The 21,453-nt window shown below is 44.2% G+C and overlaps 1 protein-coding gene across 4 annotated transcripts; it reads right to left on the reverse strand.

Moving 5' to 3' along the window:
* Positions 1-3,095: 3,095 nt before the first annotated feature.
* On the reverse strand, positions 3,096-18,568 carry LOC121584764 (E3 ubiquitin-protein ligase RNF34). 4 transcript variants are annotated; one of them, XM_041900858.2, is made up of 9 exons: positions 18,427-18,568; positions 14,043-14,261; positions 12,250-12,315; positions 11,619-12,008; positions 7,668-7,730; positions 7,310-7,511; positions 7,138-7,167; positions 6,796-6,840; positions 3,096-4,501 (listed from the first exon to the last, which is right to left on the reverse strand). In XM_041900858.2, the coding sequence occupies exons 1-9, from the start codon at positions 18,430-18,432 to the stop codon at positions 4,314-4,316; spliced, it is 1,209 nt and encodes a 402-aa protein (XP_041756792.1). In that variant the 5' UTR covers positions 18,433-18,568; the 3' UTR covers positions 3,096-4,313. The 4 variants fall into 4 exon arrangements, with proteins under 4 accessions (XP_041756792.1, XP_041756795.1, XP_041756794.1 ...); XM_041900861.2 differs by lacking the exon at positions 12,250-12,315; XM_041900860.2 differs by lacking the exon at positions 6,796-6,840.
* Positions 18,569-21,453: the final 2,885 nt, after the last annotated feature.

The following is a 21,453-nucleotide window of genomic DNA, read 5'->3' on the forward strand; positions in this document are numbered from 1 at the left end:
TGTTAGTCAATGTATTTTTTAAATCTCTCAGTACCTTCTGCATTTTCCTCTGTTTCGTACATATTTCAATCTCATTGTGTTTCGCATGTTTTAGCACTCGAGCCCATAATGTGAGATTCTGTTTCGTACATATTTCAATCTCATTGTGTTTCGCATGTTTTAGCACTCGAGCCCATAATGTGAGATTCTGTCAAGTAATTGAATAATCCGCTTTAAAGGGACAATCCGCATTTGAAACAATAACAAAGCGTTACCCGCCTGTTTTGGTAAAAAGCTGAGGGCTGGGCCTGGAGAAATGTAATCACTCTCAAATTCGAAGACATATGGATGCAAGGACTGACCATCCATGATATCAAAATGATACTTTTAACCACATTTTGAGGCTATACAGTTTGTTTACATTTGTTTACTAAGCTCATGAGGCATTTGTAAGTTATATTAAAGAATCAATGAGAATATATAATTAATTTCTAAGTCCAAAAATGGGTGTAGCAACTGCAGACTGCCCCTTTACAAAACTGTTTCCACCAGTGCATACAGTAACAGTGGCCTCCACAGACTTGGCATGTTTCTATGAAAGAGCATTTGATTATCCGATTATTAATTCCAAGATTGACTTTATCTATTAATTTTGTATTTATTTATATTTGATAGTTATCATCCATAATTGTGGTTTTGTGCAAATAATGTAATTATAATTTGCCATTATCTGTTGTGACTGTGACCGACAATGTCACAAGTGAATGATGTTGGCCACCTTGACTACAGATGCACGATGTAGTTCATATTTGTAAATCTAAAATCAAGTGCGATGATTGTCATTAAAAGTATATTTCTCTGTATAACATATTTTTGACCCTCAGTTGTGGCCTTTTGATAGGGCACAGCAGAGTATTTCCTAAATGCCAGGGTAACTGGTGACCTCAGGTGGCTTAGCTTTCGATGAGCAGGAAATAACATTGGTATATGGACATATTTTTGGAACCTTCTCACCCAACTCAGGTGATGTATCAACCATGTTTTTTTGTTTTACATTCAGCGTTTGTCACATGGAAGCTGCTGTCTGCAGCTGTCCTCTCCTAGACAAAGGTATAATCTGGTACTCTAAACACTAGTTCACCCTACAGGATTGCTTTCATTTTCCTAAAGCATTTCCCTATTTATCAAATTGTTAATTTCATTTTTCAAAGGGGTGCCAAGAATGAGTGGTCTGGGCATCACCGCATACTAGACAAGTAGACAGTCTAATGTATTTAATAAAAATCTTTAATTGCCTAAATAAAAAGTTATACATTCCCAAATACAAAGACCAGACCTTGCACACTATTTGTTTAGCATACCCTTCCAAAGGGAAGTGCAACCTTCTCAGCTACTATAGGCGCTTGCATGTGACATTTTCTGAAATAGCAGCAACGTTGACTTTGAAACAGTACAGTGCTTAGTATTTTAAAAGGGCAGGAAAACGATCAGTATGGAAATAAGATCTCTAACCCAATGTCAGTGCCTATGTCAAATGGCACCCTATTCCCTGGCCTATATAGTGCACTACTTTTGACCAAAGCATCATAGGTTCTGGTCGAAAGTAGTGCACTTGACAATTCATCTTGATGGTTGTACAGTTGTCTAAAAACAAAACTGTGTAGGACCTCAGCGTTACTCTGGACCCTGATCTCTCTTTTGACGAAAATATCAAGAATATTTCAAGGACAGCTTTTTCCATCTTCGTAACATTGCAAAAATCAGAAACTCTTTGTCCAAAAATTCAGAAATGCTAATCCATGCTTTTGTCACTTCTAGATTAGACTACTGCAATGCTCTACTCTCCGGCTACCCGGATAAAGCACTAAATAAACTTCAGTTAGTGCTAAACACGGCTGCTAGAATCCTGACTAGAACCAAAACATGTGATCATATTACTCCAGTGCTAGCCTCTCTACATTGGCTTCCTGTTAAGGCTAGGGCTGATTAAGGTTGTATTGCTAACCTACAAAGCATTACATGGGCTTGCTCCTACCTATCTCTCCGATTTGGTCCTGCCGTACATACCTACACGTACGCTACGGTCACAAGACGCTGGCCTCCTTATTGTCGCTAGAATTTCTAAGCAAACAGCTGGAGGCAGGGCTTTCTCCTATAGAGCTCCATTTTTATGGAATGGTCTGCCTTTCCATGTGAGAGATGCAGACTCGGTCTCGACCTTTAAATCTTTACTGAAGACTCATCTCTTCAGTAGGTCCTATGATTGAGTGTAGTCTAGCCCAGGGGTGCGAAGGTAAACGGAAAGGTACTGGAGCGATAAACCGCCCTTGCTGTCTCTCCATTGGGATTCTCTGATTGACTTTGGCAAAGTGGGTGGGGTTATATCCTGCCTGGTTGGCCCTGTCCGGGGGTATCGTCAGACAGGGCCACAGTGTCCCCCCCCCACCGTCTCAGCCTCCAGTATCTATGCTGCAATAGTCTGTGCCGGAGGGCTAGGGTCAGTCTGTTATATCTGGTGTTATTCTCCTTTCTTATCTGGTGTCCTGTGTCCTAATTCTCTCTCTCTCCCATCCCGGAGGACGTGAGCCCTAGGACCATGCCTCAGGACAACCTGGCCTGACGACTCCTTGCTGTCCCCAGTCCACCTGGTCGTGCTGCTGCTCCAGTTTCCACTCTTCTGCGGCTATGGAACCCTGACCTGTTCACCGGACGTGCTACCTTGTCCCAGACCTGCTGTTTTCAACTCTCTCTCTCTACTACACCTGCTATTTCAACCTCTAAATGCCCGGCTATGAAAAGCCAAGTGACATTTACTCCTGATGTACTGACCTGTTGCAACCTCTACAACCACTGTGATTATTATTTGACCCTGCTGGTCATCTATGAACATTTGAACATCTTGGAGGAAAATTGCTGTTTGGGGTTTTAGGCTGGGTTTCTGTATAGGACTTTGTGATATCTGCTGATGTAAAAAGGGCTTTATAAATCACATTTGATTGATTGATAAGGAATAGGGTGCCATTTCGGACATAACCGTACATCTTCATACTCTGCTTCTTGTTTGGGGACAGAAAGCTCAAGCAAACCAATGCAGTAACAACACATTTCAATCCACCTGACAGTGAAACATAACTCTTTAATAATAAACTAGCCAAATCTGAGGGACATCTTCAATAATTCAATATTACACGTTCAAATTAAATGGAAAAAATATAGGTATGTACAACTCAGTGATATGCAAATGCACAGCAAGTCACTTTTCCTTTATATATACACTTTATATTCCAGTTTCAGTTAAGTTGCAGCTCTATCTTTGATTAGTTCTGTGCTAAAACTACAATAATGTATCAATAATATTCCGTTAATAAAAGCATATCCACAATTTAAGTTGGTATACTAGCTGAAACAGGAAAAACATTTGAATGTATTTAGCACCTGTTTTTCTTTTTCATCTTAACATTCAGTGCTAAGACATGACAAAAGAGCAAATAATGACATTGGATATTGCTGTTATGAATTAAAATACAAATGTGACAGACTTCCTCTGTCGAATCAAAACAGACCTCTATATGGACAGATATTCCATGATGGGCTTGGTCATTTGGACAGGAGGAACAGTGAGTTACCAGTCACAGTTAAAGGTTCACTCTGTAGATAACTGGGAACAATGGTGTACGTGAAATCAAAGTGCCACCTGATTGGTTACATCATGACATCATGACATACAGTACTAATAATTAACATTCACACTGGGGGGAGGGGAAACATTCTCATTTGGCACCTAATTCGCTCACCCCCCATCCTCCTCTGTTGCACAGTACAGTATTTTCTTCAGAATTACTAAGCTATGCAGTCATTTGCAGCAAATGCTACAGTTCATAGTAGGCAGATTCGAAAGTGATACATCATGTTAGACAACAATGCACATGATTGAATAGCTCACATTCTTGATAGGTAGAGAAGATAAGGTAGATAGTAACAAGTCAAGGATGTGTTTAGGAATGGAATGGATTAATACGACGGTAGACTGCTGCCCTTTTCCTTCAAACACTGATTAGTCAAACTAAATAATAAAAGTGAAAAAGATATAGAACACTGCATTTCCAATATTCATGTTTAAGTGTGCAAATAATGTAAGCGTTTCAGGGGATGATAACAGAGAACACCCACAACAAAGTATTTTGGAATTTTTCTGAGCTACTTCGGTTGGCTGGTGGTGAGCATGGAGGCAGTCTCCCAGTATGGACTGTGACAGAACAACAGATCTCCGTTTCTCTGGAGGTGAATGTTTTGTTGAGGTTGTGAGACTGTGGTGGCGGTTGTGGGTTGAGTCATTAGGACTTGAAGACGTGCACGGCTCTCACAACGTACTGCCTGCAGATGGGACACTCGCTCATCCGCTTACCACACTTGGTGCAGGTGACCATGTGACCACACTCCAGGAGGACGCAGTCGATCGCAGCGTCCATGCAGATCCTGCACAGACTGTCATCCAGGTTGGTCAGCTGGGCCTTCCCCCCATCTGGAGGAAGACAGAGGGGAGGAATCAGAGAAAAAAGCAAAAGAACAGAACATTCCATACAGATCAGAGTGGAGGAGAGCAATGATGATGTCATGCCCCGAAGAGGTAAAAGAGAGTGACACTGCCTATGAGAGAGATCACAATATCTCCTCTCTCTCTTATCTAGGGTGCCTTATCTTAGGAAGGTCATGGCTGGTACAAAGCAGAGGGCAAGCTCCATACAGGCTCCTGGAAATGTCAGAGCCGGTTAAAAAGGCTTCCATAAGAGGAGTTTCCATGACAATGAGACCCCTTCCTCATCCTGACTGTGTATCAGTGGATGTTTGAATTCAGACCCCAGACATCATACAGCTGGACAGAATACAGTGTCTTCAGAAAGTAAATTGAGATTGTGTCACTTAACAAGTCACATATGTTGTGTGGATTCACTGTGTGCAATAACAGTGTTTAACATGATTTTTGAATGACTACCTCATTTCTGTACCCCACACATACAATTATCTATAAGGTCCCTCAGTCGAGCAGTGAATTTCAAACACACATTCAACCACAGACCAGGGAGGTTTTCCAATGCCTTGCAAAGAAGGGCACCTATTGGTAGATGGGTAAAAAAAAAAGCAGACATTGAATATCCCTTTGAGCATGGTGAAGTTATTAATTACACTTTGGATGGCGTATCAATTCACCCAGTCACTACAAAGATACAGGCGTCCTTCCTAACTCATGAGGCCAATGGTGATTTTAAAACAGTTACAGAGTTTAATGGCTGTGATAGGAGAAAACTGAGGATGGATCAACAACATTGTAGTTACTCCAGAATACTAACCTAAATGACAGAGTGAAAAGAAGAAAGAATATTCCAAAACATGCATCCTGTTTGCAATAAGGCACTAAAGTAAAACTGGCAAAAATGTGGCAAAGAAATAAACTTTATGTCCTGAATAAAAAAGCATTATGTTTGGGGCAAATCCAACACAACCCATTACTAAGTACTACTCTTCATATTTTCAAGCATTGTGGTGACAATCATGTTATGGGTATGCTTATCATCGGCAAGGACTAGGGAGTTTTTTTTTAGGATAAAAATAAACTGAAATGTTCCATAAGCACAAAAAGCTTATTTCTCTCAAATGTTGTGCACAAATTAGTTTACATCCCTGTTAGTGAGCATTTCTCCTTTGCCAAGATAATCCACCTGACAGGTGTGGCATATCAAGAAGCTGATTAAACAGCATGAACATTACACAAGTGCACTTTGTGCTGTGGACAATAAAAGGCCACTTTAAAATGTGCAGTTCTGTCACACAACGCCACAGATGTCTCAAGTTGAGGGAGCGTGCAATTGGCATGTTGACTGCAGGAATGTCCACCAGAGCTGTTGCCAGAGAATTGAATATTAATTTCTCTACCATAAGCCACCTTCAACGTTGTTTTAGAGTATTTGGCAGTACATCCAACTGGCCTCACAACCACAGACCACATGTAACCACGCCAGCCCAGGACCTCCACATCTGGCTTCTTCACCTGCAGGATCCGTCTGTAATAAAGCCCTTTTGTGGGGGGAAAACACATTCTGATTGGGTGGGCCTTCTGCCATGTGGGTGGGCCTATGCCCTCTCAGGCCCACCCATGGCTGCACCCCTGCCCAGTCATGTGAAATCCATAGATTAGGGCCTAAATAATTTATTTCAATTGACTGATTTCCTTATACTGTATGAACTGTAACTCAGTAAAATCTTTGAAATTGTTGCATGTTGCGTTTATATTTTTGTTCAGTATATATGGCAAGACTTGAAAATTAATGTCTAGCAATGTTCAACAACCAACTTGACAGAGCTGAATCCTTTTTTAATTCAGGCTGTAACACAACAAGATGTGGAATAAGTCAAGGGGTATGAATACTTTCTGAAGGCACTGTATGTGTGTGAACTTATAAAATACCATCTTGGGCTTTCTAAGAGGTAATAAACTTAAGGATAGAACTTGGGTGACTGGTTCTTATTTCGCAATGGAAAGGGGCAATGATGCCTCCAATAGCTAGACATGCTCAGATTGCATGGAGGTACCTTTGGTATGGATGAGATACAAAGACACCATGATGGATGTGCAGCAGTAGTAGTGGTGGTGGTGGTGGTGGGACCAGATGTAGTAAGTAAGGTGAAACTGATGGTTGTATATGAGGATGGATGCCTGTGTTACATGCAGACTGAGGGGCCGGGCCATGAGAAGGTAGGAGTGACCAGGTCAACAGTTGGAGTGACCAGGGGAACACTTGCCCTTTTCAGATACCTTACCTCCAATCCCTCCAATGCAGATGGGAGGAAGGGGCAAGACCATCACTTGGAAGGAGTAAAGCAAATGTATTTAAATACTGATTCTGAATTTTAAAAAACACTACAGAAATCAACTAAGAATCAACCCCTGGTACAAAGCATTGATGGGATACAGGAACTCTGAAGGTACAATATTAATGGTAGCTACAGTAATGAACATACTGTACGTCCTGAGCTAGAATATCACTGACGAGACAGAGACTGAACGGTTACATGTCAAGTAGCTGTACTTTCCATTCCTGTTCCACAGACTTTACATATCACGTACCATCACAAATGACAGACAGAGCAGTGATCTCTTACCTGAAGTTATAGCTGTGTTCACGTTTTCCACTAGAGGAAAGTAAGAAAAAACATTTAGGTACTCAAGCTAATAAAACTAACGTACACCATTTTAATGGGCAAACATGGCGTAGTAATGACCATAGGAGTTGGCAAGACAGCTCAATCTGGGACCAGGCTCACAGCTACTCACATGACTTCCTGTTCTCTTCTGTCTCTCTGTACAAGTGGCTGACGCGATCTACCAGCTCCCACTTCTCACAGCAGCCTGAATAGTTGACAAAGTTCCTGGCCAGGATCTCCTTCAGCTGTCTGACGGACAGGCCTTCGATGTCCCTCAGGCCAGAGACGTCTGAGAGAGAGGCCCGTGCTCGCTGCCGCGTCAGAGGGCTCACCTGCAGGAGGAGAGAGGGGAGCCATAAGCCATTACATACATGACACACTGCATTGGAGAGAAAGGGGCAGATTGGACAGGACAAAGTTGCACCCCTCGGAATAAGCTCCAGATGCTGTGAGAGGTAGTAGCCTACTGGGTGATGTTCATTATTTACCTCTGGTGTGTGTTCAATGGGTTCCAGGTTCAGGATGGAGAGAGACGTGGCGTCTCCTATATCCTGTACAGCAAAAACAAACACAAAACATATGACTCAGACGGAAACCTCCACAGAGAACTAAACTCAGCAAAAAAAGAAATGCCCCTTTTTCAGGACCCTGTCTTTCAAAGTTAATTTGTAAAAATCCAAATAACTTCACAGATCTTAATTGTAAAGGGTTTAAACACTGTTTCCCATGCTTGTTCAATGAACCATAAACAATTAATGAACATGCACCTGTGGAACGGTCGTTAAGACACTAACAGCTTACAGACGGTAGGCAATTAAGGTCACAGTTATGAAAACTTAGGACACTAAAGAGGCCTTTCTACTGACTCTGAAAAACACCAAAAGAAAGATGCCCAGGGTCCCTGCTCATCTGCGTGAACATGCCTTAGGCATGCTGCAAGGAGGCATGAGGACTGCAGATGTGGCCAGGGCAATAAATTGCAATGTCCGTACTGTGAGACGCCTAAGACAGCGCTACAGGGAGATAGGACGGACAGCTGATCGTCCTCGCAGTGGCAGACCACGTGTAACAACACCTGCACAGGATCGGTACATCCGAACATCACACCTGCGGGACAGGTACAGGATAGCAACAACAACTGCCCGAGTTACACCAGGAACGCACAATCCCTCCATCAGTGCTCAGACTGTCCGCAATAGGCTGAGAGAGGCTGGACGGAGGGCTTGTAGGCCTGTTGTAAGGCAGGTCCTCACCAGACATCACCGGCAAAAACGTCGCCTATGGGCACAAACCCACCGTCGCCAGACAGGACTGGCAAAAAGTACTCTTCACTGACGAGTCGCGGTTTTGTCTCACCAGGGGTGATGGTCGGATTCGCGTTTATCGTCGAAGGAAAGAGCGTTACACCGAGGCCTGTACTCTGGAGCGGGATCTATTTGGAGGTGGAGGGTCCGTCACGGTCTGGAGCGGTGTGTCACAGCATCATTGGACTGAGCTTGTTGTCATTGCAGGCAATCTCAACGCTGTGCGTTACAGGGAAGACATCCTCCTCCCTCATGTGGTACCCTTCCTGCAGGCTCATCCTGACATGACCCTCCAGCATGACAATGCCACCAACCATACTGCTCGTTCTGTGCGTGATTTCCTGCAAGACAGGAATGTCAGTGTTCTGCCATGGCCAGCGAAGAGCCCGGATCGCAATCCCATTGAGCACGTCTGGGACCTGTTGGATCAGAGGGTGAGGACTAGGGCCATTCCCCCCAGAAATGTCAGTGAACTTGCAGGTGCCTTGGTGGAAGAGTGGGGTAACATCTCACAGCAAGAACTGGCAAATCTGGTGCAGTCCATGAGGAGGAGATGCACTGCAGTACTTAATGCAGCTGGTGGCCACACCAGATACTGACTGTTAATTTTGATTTTGACCCCCCCTTTGTTCCGGGACATATTATTCAATTTCTGTTAGTCACATGTCTGTGGAACTTGTTCAGTTTATGTCTCAATTGTTGAATCTTGTTATGTTCATACAAATATTTACACATGTTAAGTTTGCTGAAAATAAACGCAGTTGACAGTGAGAGGACGTTTCTTTTTTTGCTGAGTTTATAAATACTTACTGTACAGTCTAGGTAGGGATTAGGATTAGTCACCCGCTGCTTAGTCCATAAATACCTTGGGGACTACTATGTTTACCTTCCATTCATAGTAAAGCTTTTACTGCTGTCTGCACCAGCTGAGCAGGTAAAGTACAGGTATTTATAGCAGTCAACAAATGTCAGAGATGTGATGGGGTCTGGGGAAAAAAAGCTCAAAAATTGTGTAAGGAACAGCGAGGGGGAGGTCCAGAGAGGTACTTTACCCCCCTAATGAAGCTGAATAACTTTTTGATTTTTTAAAACCTGAAACAGACATTTCCTGCAATCTAGCATGAAATACCATGAATTGTGACGCATAAACCATGAGAAGACATTTAAAATAAATATTTTGTTTACAGGAATTGAGAAACAGGACAGGACTACTTCCTATATCTTTGAGAGAGAAGAGAGGGGAGGCGAGGGGAGAGTCCAACAGGAGGCCTCATCTCTCTATGGGGGGGAGAGTCCAACAGGAGGCCTCATCTCTCTATGGGGGGAGAGTCCAACAGGAGGCCTCATCTCTCTATGGGGGGAGAGTCCAACAGGAGGCCTCATCTCTCTATGGGGGGAGAGTCCAACAGGAGGCCTCATCTCTCTATGGGGGGAGAGTCCAACAGGAGGCCTCATCTCTCTATGGGGGGAGAGTCCAACAGGAGGCCTCATCTCTCTATGGGGGGGAGAGTCCAACAGGAGGCCTCATCTCTCTATGGGGGGAGAGTCCAACAGGAGGCCTCATCTCTCTATGGGGGAGAGTCCAACAGGAGGCCTCATCTCTCTATGGGGGGAGAGTCCAACAGGAGGCCTCATCTCTCTATGGGGGGAGAGTCCAACAGGAGGCCTCATCTCTCTATGGGGGAGAGTCCAACAGGAGGCCTCATCTCTCTATGGGGGGAGAGTCCAACAGGAGGCCTCATCTCTCTATGGGGGGAGAGTCCAACAGGAGGCCTCATCTCTCTATGGGGGAGAGTCCAACAGGAGGCCTCATCTCTCTATGGGGGAGAGTCCAACAGGAGGCCTCATCTCTCTATGGGGGGAGAGTCCAACAGGAGGCCTCATCTCTCTATGGGGGGAGAGTCCAACAGGAGGCCTCATCTCTCTATGGGGGGAGAGTCCAACAGGAGGCCTCATCTCTCTATGGGGGGAGAGTCCAACAGGAGGCCTCATCTCTCTATGGGGGGGAGAGTCCAACAGGAGGCCTCATCTCTCTATGGGGGGAGAGTCCAACAGGAGGCCTCATCTCTCTATGGGGGGGAGAGTCCAACAGGAGGCCTCATCTCTCTATGGGGGGAGAGTCCAACAGGAGGCCTCATCTCTCTATAGGGGGAGAGTCCAACAGGAGGCCTCATCTCTCTATGGGGGGGAGAGTCCAACAGGAGGCCTCATCTCTCTATGGGGGGGAGAGTCCAACAGTCATGTCCACAAGGGGGAAATAGAACACAGGGCTTGACTGAAGTGTTTGAAAATGAGAACTATGAGTCTATGAATCAACAGATTTCTTTTGAATTTACTAAATTACTCCCATCGTTTTTAGTCACCAGGGGTTGACAGTCTGATAAGGACAAGCAAAATTTATGCTTTCTAAAGCTAACATAAGTAGAAAGGAACTGTGAAGCGCCATATTTCGGACATGTCTTGAATGCACTTTCACACACAAAACATCAACAGTCAGTGTTCACCTGCTCGTTGCTGGTCTGAGTACCAGACACTGGAATTCTGGATTAATCCGGAAGAATCACAACCCTGAAATGTAGACCTCACTCACAGAGTTTCTAAACCCAGAGGTGCAACATCGCCTCGAAACAGAAACAGTGAAACAGATCAAACAGACCAGGCCAGGGTTTGAGAAGTCAATGAGAGAAGTGAAAAATTATTCCTTAGTTGTTAGGAAGAAATCTAAAGGCACAATCTAAATTCAAGCCAATGTCTTAAGTAGTTGAACATGTTATTACTCCAACCTCGTGAAAGTGTCAAACTGACCCGTATTCATTTTCATCAAAAAACAACTTTATATCGAAGGAATGCCTTTGATTTGACGGCCTGCACATGCGCAGTTCGGCGTGAGACGACTGCTAGACGCGATGACGTGTTTCTGCGCATAAGCTTAGCTAACCAACGTCGCCATGACATCGCCTACAAGTGTGATTGGGTTTTCTATTGGAGAAGCACTTTCTGCCTATCTTCATACTGTACTGTCTTTGCCTCAGTCATTTCCAAAGCAGACCTAATACCTTTTACACACTCTCTACCTGCATTGCGTGTACTGTACCTGGTTGGTAGTTGGGGAGGGTGTATAAGAAGTATGTGTACCTGGTTGGTAGTCCCTGAGCTGTCACTTCTGCTGAGTGCTTCCCCGTGAGAGGCGGAGAGCACAGACAGCTCGGAGGCGGAGCGTGCGGCGGAGGGGGGCGGGGTGTAGAGGGAGCGGGAGTTGAAGCTAGCCATGTCGGGGTCCTCCTCCCCTTCGGTCCCCTGGTGACACAGCACCAGGTCCACCAGGTCCTCCTTCTCCCTGCATGTGTCTGTGGGGACGTTGCGTAGCAGCAGGTACTGCCGCAGGTCTTTGACCCTCAGCCGCATCAGCTGTGGTCTCTGGAAGGCTGTCCCCTTCAGCAGGTGACATGTGGCACATATACGCAGGTTCTCCTGAAGCATGGAGCACAGCGTGCAGAAGCTTTTCTTACAGTCGCAGCAGATATGCTGGGGGAAGAGAGCGATAGAGTGTAGGCATTAAGCAGGAGAAGATACAGGAGAAGTGACATTGACACAGTAATGTAGGCTTCAGGGCACATTGTGCCTTAATAGGATCTGCAAAGCCTGCCCAATATTCAGCATTTAGAATTTATCTCCATTAAAACATTAGTGCAGAAGGAAGATTCAAAATGATTAAATTTCAGATAAGCCTACTCAATAAGCAATCACCTCCCTCTATATACTGTACCTTGAACGGTCGTTTGTTCTTAACAAAGCAACACTGATGCTTAATCTTCAATAGAACCTTCACAGGCTGTGGTGGACAGATGAGAGGAAAGTGGGGTATTGGAGCTCAAACAAGGCATGAGGAAGCAGAATATCAATGTCTTGATACTGTTACTGCATTTTTCAATCATGTGCATCTGTTCCGCTCCCTCTCCAGACAGTCGGACAGGAGGCAGGCAGTTCATTTCTTTCATGTCACAAACATCAAACAGTAATAACATGCAAGCGGTGGGATTAGACGCTGTGTTGGCATGGTGACTCAGAGCATCAGAGGGACCAAACCAGACAGAGTAATGGAATTCAACCCTGCAATATGGAGAGGATCTCTTCCCCCCATCAGCAACAAACCCCCAGACTGATCTACATTTACATTTTAGTCATTTAGCAGACGCTCTTATCCAGAGCGACTTACAGTTAGTGAGTGTATCTACAGTGCATTCGGAAAGTATTCAGACCCATTGGCATTTTCCACATTTTGTTACGTTACAGCCTTATTCTAAAATGAATGTAATTGTTTATTTTCCTCATCAATCTACACACAATACCCCATGATGACAAAGCAAAAACAGGTTTTTAGAAATGTTCTCCCATTCTTCTCTGCAGATCCTCTCAAGCTCTCACAGGTTGGATGGAGAGTGTCGCTGCACAGCTATTTTCAGTTCTCTCCAGAGATGTTAGATCGGGTTCAAGTCCGGGCTCTGGCTGGGCCACTCAAGGACATTCAGAGACTTGTCCCGAAGCCACTCCTCCGTTGTCTTGGCTGTGTGCTTAGGGTTGTTGTCCTGTTGCAAGGTGAAACTTCACCCCAGTTTGAGGTCCTGAGCGCTCTGGAGCAGGTTTTCATCAAGGATCTCTCTGTACTTTGCTCCGTTCATCTTTGCCTTGATCCTGACTAGTCTCCCAGTCCCTGCCGCTGAAAAACATCCCCACAGCATGATGCTGCCACCACCATGCTTCACCATAGGGATGGTGCCAGGTTTCCTCAAGATGTGATGCTTGGCATTTAGCCCAAAGAGTTCAATCTTGGTTTCATCAGACTAGAGAATCTTGTTTCTCATGGTCTGAGAGTCTTTAGGTGCCTTTTGGCAAACTCCAAGCAGGCTGTCATGTGCCTTTTACTGAGGAGTGGCTTCCGTCTGGCCACTCTACCATAAAGGCCTGATTGGTGGAGTGCTGCAGAGATGGTTGTCCTTCTGGAAGGTTATCCCATCTCCACAGAGGAACTCTAGAGCTCTGTCAGAGTGACCATCGGGTTCTTGGTCACCTCCCTGACCAAGGCCCTTCTCCCCCGATTGCTCAGTTTGGCCGGGCGGCCAGCTCTAGGAAGAGTCTTGGTGGTTCCAAACTTCTTCCATTTAAGAATGATGGAGGCCACTGTGTTCTTGGGGACCTTCAATGCTGAATACATTTTTTGGTACCCTTCCCCAGATCTGTGCCTCGACACAATCCTGTCTCGGAGCTCCAAGGACAATTCCTTCGACCTCATGGCTTGGATTTTGATCTGACATGCACGGTCAACTGTGGGACCTTATATAGACAGGTGTGTGCCTTTCCAAATAATGTCCAATCAATTTAATTTACCACAGGTGGACTCCAATCAAGTTGTAGAAACATCAAGGATGATCAATAGAAACAGGATGCACCGGAGCTCAATTTCGAGTCTCATAGCAAAGGGTCTGAATACTTATGTAAATGTCATATTTCCGTTTTTTATTTTTAATACATTTGCAAAAAAATCCCAAACCAAACACCTACCTTCCTCCTGAAGACAGAGAATGCCTGGCCACAGGCCTTACATATGAGGCTGGGGCTCCCTGAGGTTGTGGGCGGGTATGTGGAGTATCCTGTGCTGGGGGCGAACCGGAAGGGTCCGGCACCGGCTCCGAACCCGGGCTGCTGGCCTCTCACTGCCCCTGTGCCCATGACTTCATTCAGCAGACCACAGCATGAAGCCCACATGGATGAGGCCCCCGCCTGGAGAACACAAAACAGAGACAGCAGTTTTCAGACTGCACAGCTCCACAGATGTGAGAAGGGGTCACCACCTCAGTGAGGTATCACTGTCAAACATCACCAGTAGCAGTCCTGTAGTGTCGACAAGCCTTCTCTCCCTGAGCTGAGACCTCTCTGTGCAACACCACACAGCCTATAGTCATTATCACAGTGATACCTACAAACAGATTGGCTAGATGCTGCAATGTATTGCACACAGGTTATTGCAAGTCTGATAACATCTCCTAAAAACAGAGTGGTCATGGAAACACCGGCTATTATACTATTATGCAGCCACAGGAGAAGCTGGAGGCATCACTTTATATGGCTGAGGAAATGAAAAGCATAAGTTGAGAATAGCACAAAAGACTAGACATGCCCAGGGACTGCATGCAGACCAGCCCTAATAGACCTACATCTAGCACATCCTATCATTGTTTCTCTAAATGGGATACTTTGTCTGCAGGGGAAAATGTGTGAGAAAGCAAAGGCACGTAGTGGAGAAATGATTAATGTATCAGATAAACTAACCTCGATGAGTGGCTGCAAATGATAACTCGATATCTGTTCCCTGGAAATATAACACTAGAGAATGCATTCCCTGTATTAACATGGGGAGATAATTCCACATACTCCATTTCAGTTCAGCTCCTATCTCTATCAATGAGGTAATCTGTTTCCAAACGTAGGCCCTATCAATTGGCCATTGCATACTATAATGGTCTCTGTTACATGAACAATAGTACTGTGCAGTAGTCAAATACAGGAATATACACTACATTACCAAAAGTATGTGGACACCTGCTCTCATTCCAAAATCAGAGTTGGTCCCCCCTTTGCTGCTATAACAGCCTCCACTCTTCTGGGAAGGCTTTCCACTAGATGTTGGAACATTGTTGCTGGGATTTGCTTCCATTCAGCCACAAGAGCATTAGTGAGGTCGGGCACTGATGTTGGGCGATTAAGCCTGGCTCGCAGTCGGCGTTCCAATTCATCACAAAGGTGTTTGATGGGGTTGAGGTCATGGCTCTGTGCAGGCCAGTCAAGTTCTTCCACACCGATCTCGACAAACCATTTCTGTATGGACCTCGCTTTGTGCACGCAGGCATTGTCATGCTGAAACAGGAAAGGGCCTTCCCCAAACTGTTGCCACAAAGTTGGAAGCACAGAATCATCTAGAATGTCATTGTATGCTGTAGCGTTAAGATTTCCCTTTACTGGAACTAAGGGGCCTAGCCCGAACCATGAAAAACAGCCCCAGATCATTATTCCTCAGGCAACAGGTCAATTTATGCATAAATTGGTGTACTATTTTGTTACTACTGTTGTAATAATGTTGCATTTTCTGCTCTCAAGTTGTTAGTCTAAATGTGAGTCTGCATTCACTTATTTTTTTATGGATGTGTTGTGGGGGTGTTTCTCTTGAAGGTGCAGTTTCTCCTGGTAAATAAGCTTGTGTACATTGACCTGTATCTGCATTGAGTCCCCTGCTGATCTGGTTCTACCAATAATCATCCATTCAGCAAAATGCCTCAGTTGTCTCTCAGTTTGAGATTGTATTATGATCAAATGAAATACAGTATTCGTTCAATATCTTTACTAATACATATTAATTGAAGAGAGATAGTACAACAATTACAAAATTGCATTAGGTGGGCAACAATGTGATAATTGTTTTTGAACATTATAACTCCCACTATAAACTTGGCTAAACATAATTTGATAGATACACACACACACACAAACTACATGTTAATGTTTTTAAATGTATGTAAATTGTAAAGACTTTTGTCTGTAATGTCTTTTTCGTTATGTGTCGGACCCCAGTAAAACCAGCTGTCGCCATTGGCGTCGGCTAATGGGGATCCTAATAAATCAAATCAAAATCATTATGCCCAATGAATTAACTTTATGATTTCTACAGATGTGCGACCAAACAGCCTACAGACAACGCTAACATACATTTTAAAAAATTGAATAATTTGTTGACAAGAAGCGTGCTTCCTAGGAGGGAGGATATGAACTGTGATATAAATATCCATTCAATCACAAATATCAGTCACAAGCAAGGAAAAATGTCAATCAATCTACTGTTCTTTCACAAAGCAGGCTACAACTAGCAGTAGGCACAGACACAAAACATCAAGCTACCCTTGGTCTTGGGAGCAATCATCAATAGTACTGATATTGGATATTAAAACTGGTTAATGATAATTTTCCTGGATGAGTAGCTAGTGTAATCTAGCTAGCTCTTACAGTTAGAAAAGAAAATCTAGCTAATAGTAGCTAGCTAACGTTATTTCGGCAGCATTGTAACTTAGCTAGCTACAGTGCCTTCAGAAAGTATTCATACCCTTTGACTTATTGCACATTTTGTTGTGTTACAGCCTGAATTCAAAATGAATTAAATATTATTTTTTCTTCTCACTCATCTACACAAAAAAAAAAAATTAAAAAAAAATATGTTTTTATAAGTTTTTGCAAATGTATTGAAAATGAAATACAGAAATCTCTCATTTACATAAGTATTCACACCTCTGAGTCAATACTTTGTAGAAACACCTTTGGCAGCGATTACAGCTGTGAGTCTTTCTGGGTTAGTCTCTAAGAGCTTTCCACACCTGGATTGTGCAACCTTTGACCATTATTAATTTTAAAAAATTTCAAGCTCTGTTAAATTGGTTGTTGATCATTGCTAGATAATCATTTTCATGTTTGCCATAGATTTTCAAGTAGATTTAAATCAAAACTGTAACTAGGGCACTCAGAAACGTTCAATGTCGTCATGGTAAGCAACTCCTGTGTATATCTGGCCTTGTGTTCACGTTATTGTCCTGCTGAAAGGTGCATTTGTCTCCCAGTGTCTGTTAGAAAGCAGATTGAACCAAGTTTTCATCTGGGATTTTACCTCTGCTTAGCTCTACTCTGTTTCTTTTTATCCCAAAGAATCCCTAGTCCTTGCCAATGACAAGCATACCCATTACATGATGCAGCCACCATGATTGAAAATAAGAAGTGTGGTACTCAGTAATGTGTTGGATTTGCCACAAACATAACGCTTTGTATTCAGGACATAACGTTTATTTCTTTGCCACATTTGTTAGTGCTTTATTGCAAACAGGATGCATGTTTTGGAATATTTGTATTTTGTAAAGGCTTCGTTCTTTTCACTCTGTCATTTAGGTTAGTATTCTGGAGTAACTACAATGTTGTTGATACATCCTCAGTTTTCTCCTATCACAGCCATTAAACTCCTAACTGTTTTAAATTCACCATTGGCCTCCTGGTGAGTTACGAAGGACGCCTGTATATTTGTAGTGACTGGGTGTATTAATACACCATCTAAAGTGTAATTAATAACTTCACCATGCTCAAAGAGATATTCAATGTCTATTTTTATTTTACTGATCTACTAATAGGTGCCCTTCTTTGCGAGGCATTGGAAAACGTCCCTGGTCTTTGTGGTTGAATCTGTGTTTGAAATTCCCTGCTCGACTGAGGGACCTTACAGATAATTGTATGTGTGGGGTAAAGAGATGAGGTAGTCATTCAAAAAAACATGTTAAACACTATTATTGCACACAGAGTGAGTCCATGCAACTTATTATGTGACGTGTTAAGCAAATGTTTACTCCTGAACTTATTTATGCTTGCCATAACAAAGAGGTTGAATACTTACTGACTCAAGCCATTTCAGCTTTTCATTTTTGATTAATTTGTTAAAGATAATCATAAAACATAAATTCCACTTTGACATTATTGGGTTTTGTGTGTGGGCCAGAGACACAAATGTAAATGTAATACATTTTTTATTCAGGCTGTAACACAAAATGTGTAAAAAGTCAAGTGATGTGAATAAGTTCCTTTCCTTAGGCACTGTACATACTGACAATACAGTAGCTGGCAATAACGTTAGCTGCATTAGCTAGCTACCAAGCATATATGCTACAGATAGAGATGATTGAACTCAGATCACTCAACATAGCTAGCTAGCTAGCTATCTCTAGCTGGGTAGATAGCTCTTGTAAAAATAACAAAACAGCGACCTAGTTAGCTAGCTAACACATTCGCTGACAGTCAACTATCTTGACAGCAATCACCTATTGATAATTGAGGAAAGCATAATTTCAACAAGAAATAATTGTACCTTCATAGCAACTCCGGGTTGTGGAATTTGTGGCAATAAATGGATAGTCTGACCATTGCAAAAACTCAGGAATCCTCACTTCATTTACGTCTTCCTTCTTTCCACCAGCATCTCGAGCTTGAAACCAGGCAGCGAGGGTAACATGATGGACATAAATTCCACCAATTGAATCTAAGTCTCGTGCAGCAGTATCTATAATGTCCAATCACAATTTAGGGGCGTTAACTTTACTGCTGCTGTTCACTGCTATCCACCATTGTACGTTTTAGTCATTTAGCTGGCGACATACAGGAGCAATAAAGGTTAAGTGCCTTGCTCAAGTCGGCTCGGGGATTCGAACCAGTTAGGCTTTCGGTTACTGGCCCAACGCGCATAACCGCTAGGCTACCTAATGTATGTGCTCGTTTAGTAGAGAGAGCTGTCTTAAGATTGATTTGTATAGGTATTACTTCTTCACTAGCTAGGTTTCCATCCAATTGGCGACAGATTTTCATGCGAATATTCTAAAATTTGATGGAAAGAGATGTCTTTCCATCAAATTGATTTTTGCTGTACCGAATCAAAATCAAAATCTTTCCACCGCCATTTCTTGCTAATTAACCAAGACACAAATGTCATGTCCAATGATAGTTACCGGAGTGTAACTCCAGTTCTATGAGTGGAGCGGAACCCCATAGGTGAGCTCTGCTCCTATTGGTTTACCCCGCTGCCTACATTTACATTTTAGTAATTTAGCAGACGCTCTTATCCAGAGCGACTTACAGTTAGTGAGTGCATACATTATTATATATATATATTCATACTGGCACCCCGTGGGAATCGAACCCACAACCCTGGCGTTGCAAACGCCATGCTCTACCAACTGAGCTACATCCCTGCCGGCCATTCCCTCCCCTACCCTGGACGACGCTAGGCCAATTGTGGGTCTCCCGGTCGCGGCCAGCTACGACAGAGCCTGGATTCAAACCAGGATCTCTAGTGGCACAGCTAGCACTGCCTTAGACCACTGTACCACTCGGGAGTATGGCAGCGAACAGCCTGAGACAAAATTATGCATACACCTGCAGCCAATAGGAGTACAGTTGTCCCTATAAGAGGGGACGCTTCCCCTCAATCAGCCTCCCGAGAATTATCTTCAGCGAGACTAGAGGGTGGGCAGGGCCTTAAATCCTATGGGGCTTCGCTCCACTCAGAACTGGAGTTACACTCCGGTAACTATCGTTTTATATCGTGGAGCTCCGCCCCATAGGGGAGCTCTGCTCCTATTGGTTTAAGGCGGAGCGCAACGCTCCAAAATGTACTCCCTGCCGAGCCCAACACTTCCCATCGAAATGAAAAGGTTGGGCCTAGCAATGTCTGCGACCAAGTCCCACAGTACTGTAACACACTGTGTCACAATATACTGTGTCCTCGGTACAAATCCGCCCCACCTAGTCCAAAGGTATTGCCAATGTCTAGTGGGCAGATAACCAGAATATGAGTCATACTAATCTGAACCAGCAGATAGATGACATCACAATTCCGTAAATATTTTATGATGGTCCAATAGTAATGTAACAAAGTTACAAAAACTATTTCCCTCATCATTCCGCCCCAACCCAGTAATACTGGTGGGCAGATCAATAACATTCCCTCTACTGTACTGAACATGTCAGTCAGGAGTCATGTCATATATGTCTTCCTCTAAAAGGAGCGGACCTGAAAGAGACCTACCTCTTTAGTCCTACATTCCTTTCTCCTAGCTCAAGGCCTCCCATCAGCTACGCTGAGTACAGACCAAGCCAAAGACATGTCTCTTAGAAGACATGTCCAAGAGATAGAAACTGATAAATGGAGACGGTGACGACCACGACGCTGCTGCACAAATATCCTCTACCCCTGTTCCTCTGAAAAGGGCAGTAGAAGCCGCTACTCCACGAGTGGAGTGGGCCCTTATACCCTGAGGCAATTGTCGCCCCACCTGCCTCATAAGCTGTCTCAATGCCTTCGCAAATCCAATGAGACAGACGCTGTTTCGAAAGTGGTCTACCTAGTGCAGCCGCACCGTGACACACAAAGAGCTGAGGTGATGACCTAATCGCTGCTGTGCTCTCAACGTAACACGCCAATGCGCGTACTGGGCACAGGCGATGGAGCCTTTCCTCTCTCCTCTCCCCATGGTGAGGGGGGGGGAAAGCCCACAGCTCCACGGTCTGTGATCTATATGAGCTCTTAATAACCTTCGGCATAAATGCCGGGTTAGGACGTAACACCGCTCTGCTCAAATCGACATTAATGGCAAGGCAGTCAGGTCTCGTCGAAAGAGCACACAAATCACTGACACGCTTAGCAGTAGTCAAAGCGAGCAACAGTGCTGTCTTTAAAGACAGCATCTTGAGGGGAATCTGATTCAATGGTTCGAAAGGCGACTCACAGAGCGCTTCGAGTACCAGAGCCAAATCCCACTGAGCCTCCGTGTTCCTAAAAGGAAACGTTTCACCAGAGGGTGGCTGAAGACAGTGTCTCTGCCAAACCCCTCATGACAAGCCGAAATCGCCTCTGCAAACACCTTAATGGTGGCGGGCGAACGTTGCTTATCAAATAAAAACTGTAGGAACGAGAGAACACTCTCAACCTGACAGCACACGGGGTCCACATTTTCTGTGGCACACCACTGTGAAAACACGTTCCTTTTGCTGGCATACACCCTTCAAGTGGAACTGGCACGTGAACCCTGTATGGTCCTAAGTACAGAATCAGATAACCCACGGCGCTCTAGCCTGTCCCTCTCAGGAGCCTTCAGTGGTTGGCCAATTATGGGCAATTGCCCTATCGCACCTCCTGCCTGAGACAACGCGTCCCGTTGATGTGGAATTGGCCAAGGTGGCGCAATCAACATCTGAATCATCTCCGCGAATCATGGAGCCCCTGGGCGATCGGGAGCCACCAATATGATTGACAGTCCGCCTGATCTCACCCTGGCTAACAGTGAGAGCCCACAGCTCCACGGTCTGTGATCATTAGCGCGTTCTGAGAGAAACGGGGGCG

The sequence above is a fragment of the Coregonus clupeaformis genome, chromosome 16 (assembly GCF_020615455.1).
Source record: "Coregonus clupeaformis isolate EN_2021a chromosome 16, ASM2061545v1, whole genome shotgun sequence".
Lineage (NCBI taxonomy): Eukaryota > Metazoa > Chordata > Actinopteri > Salmoniformes > Salmonidae > Coregonus > Coregonus clupeaformis.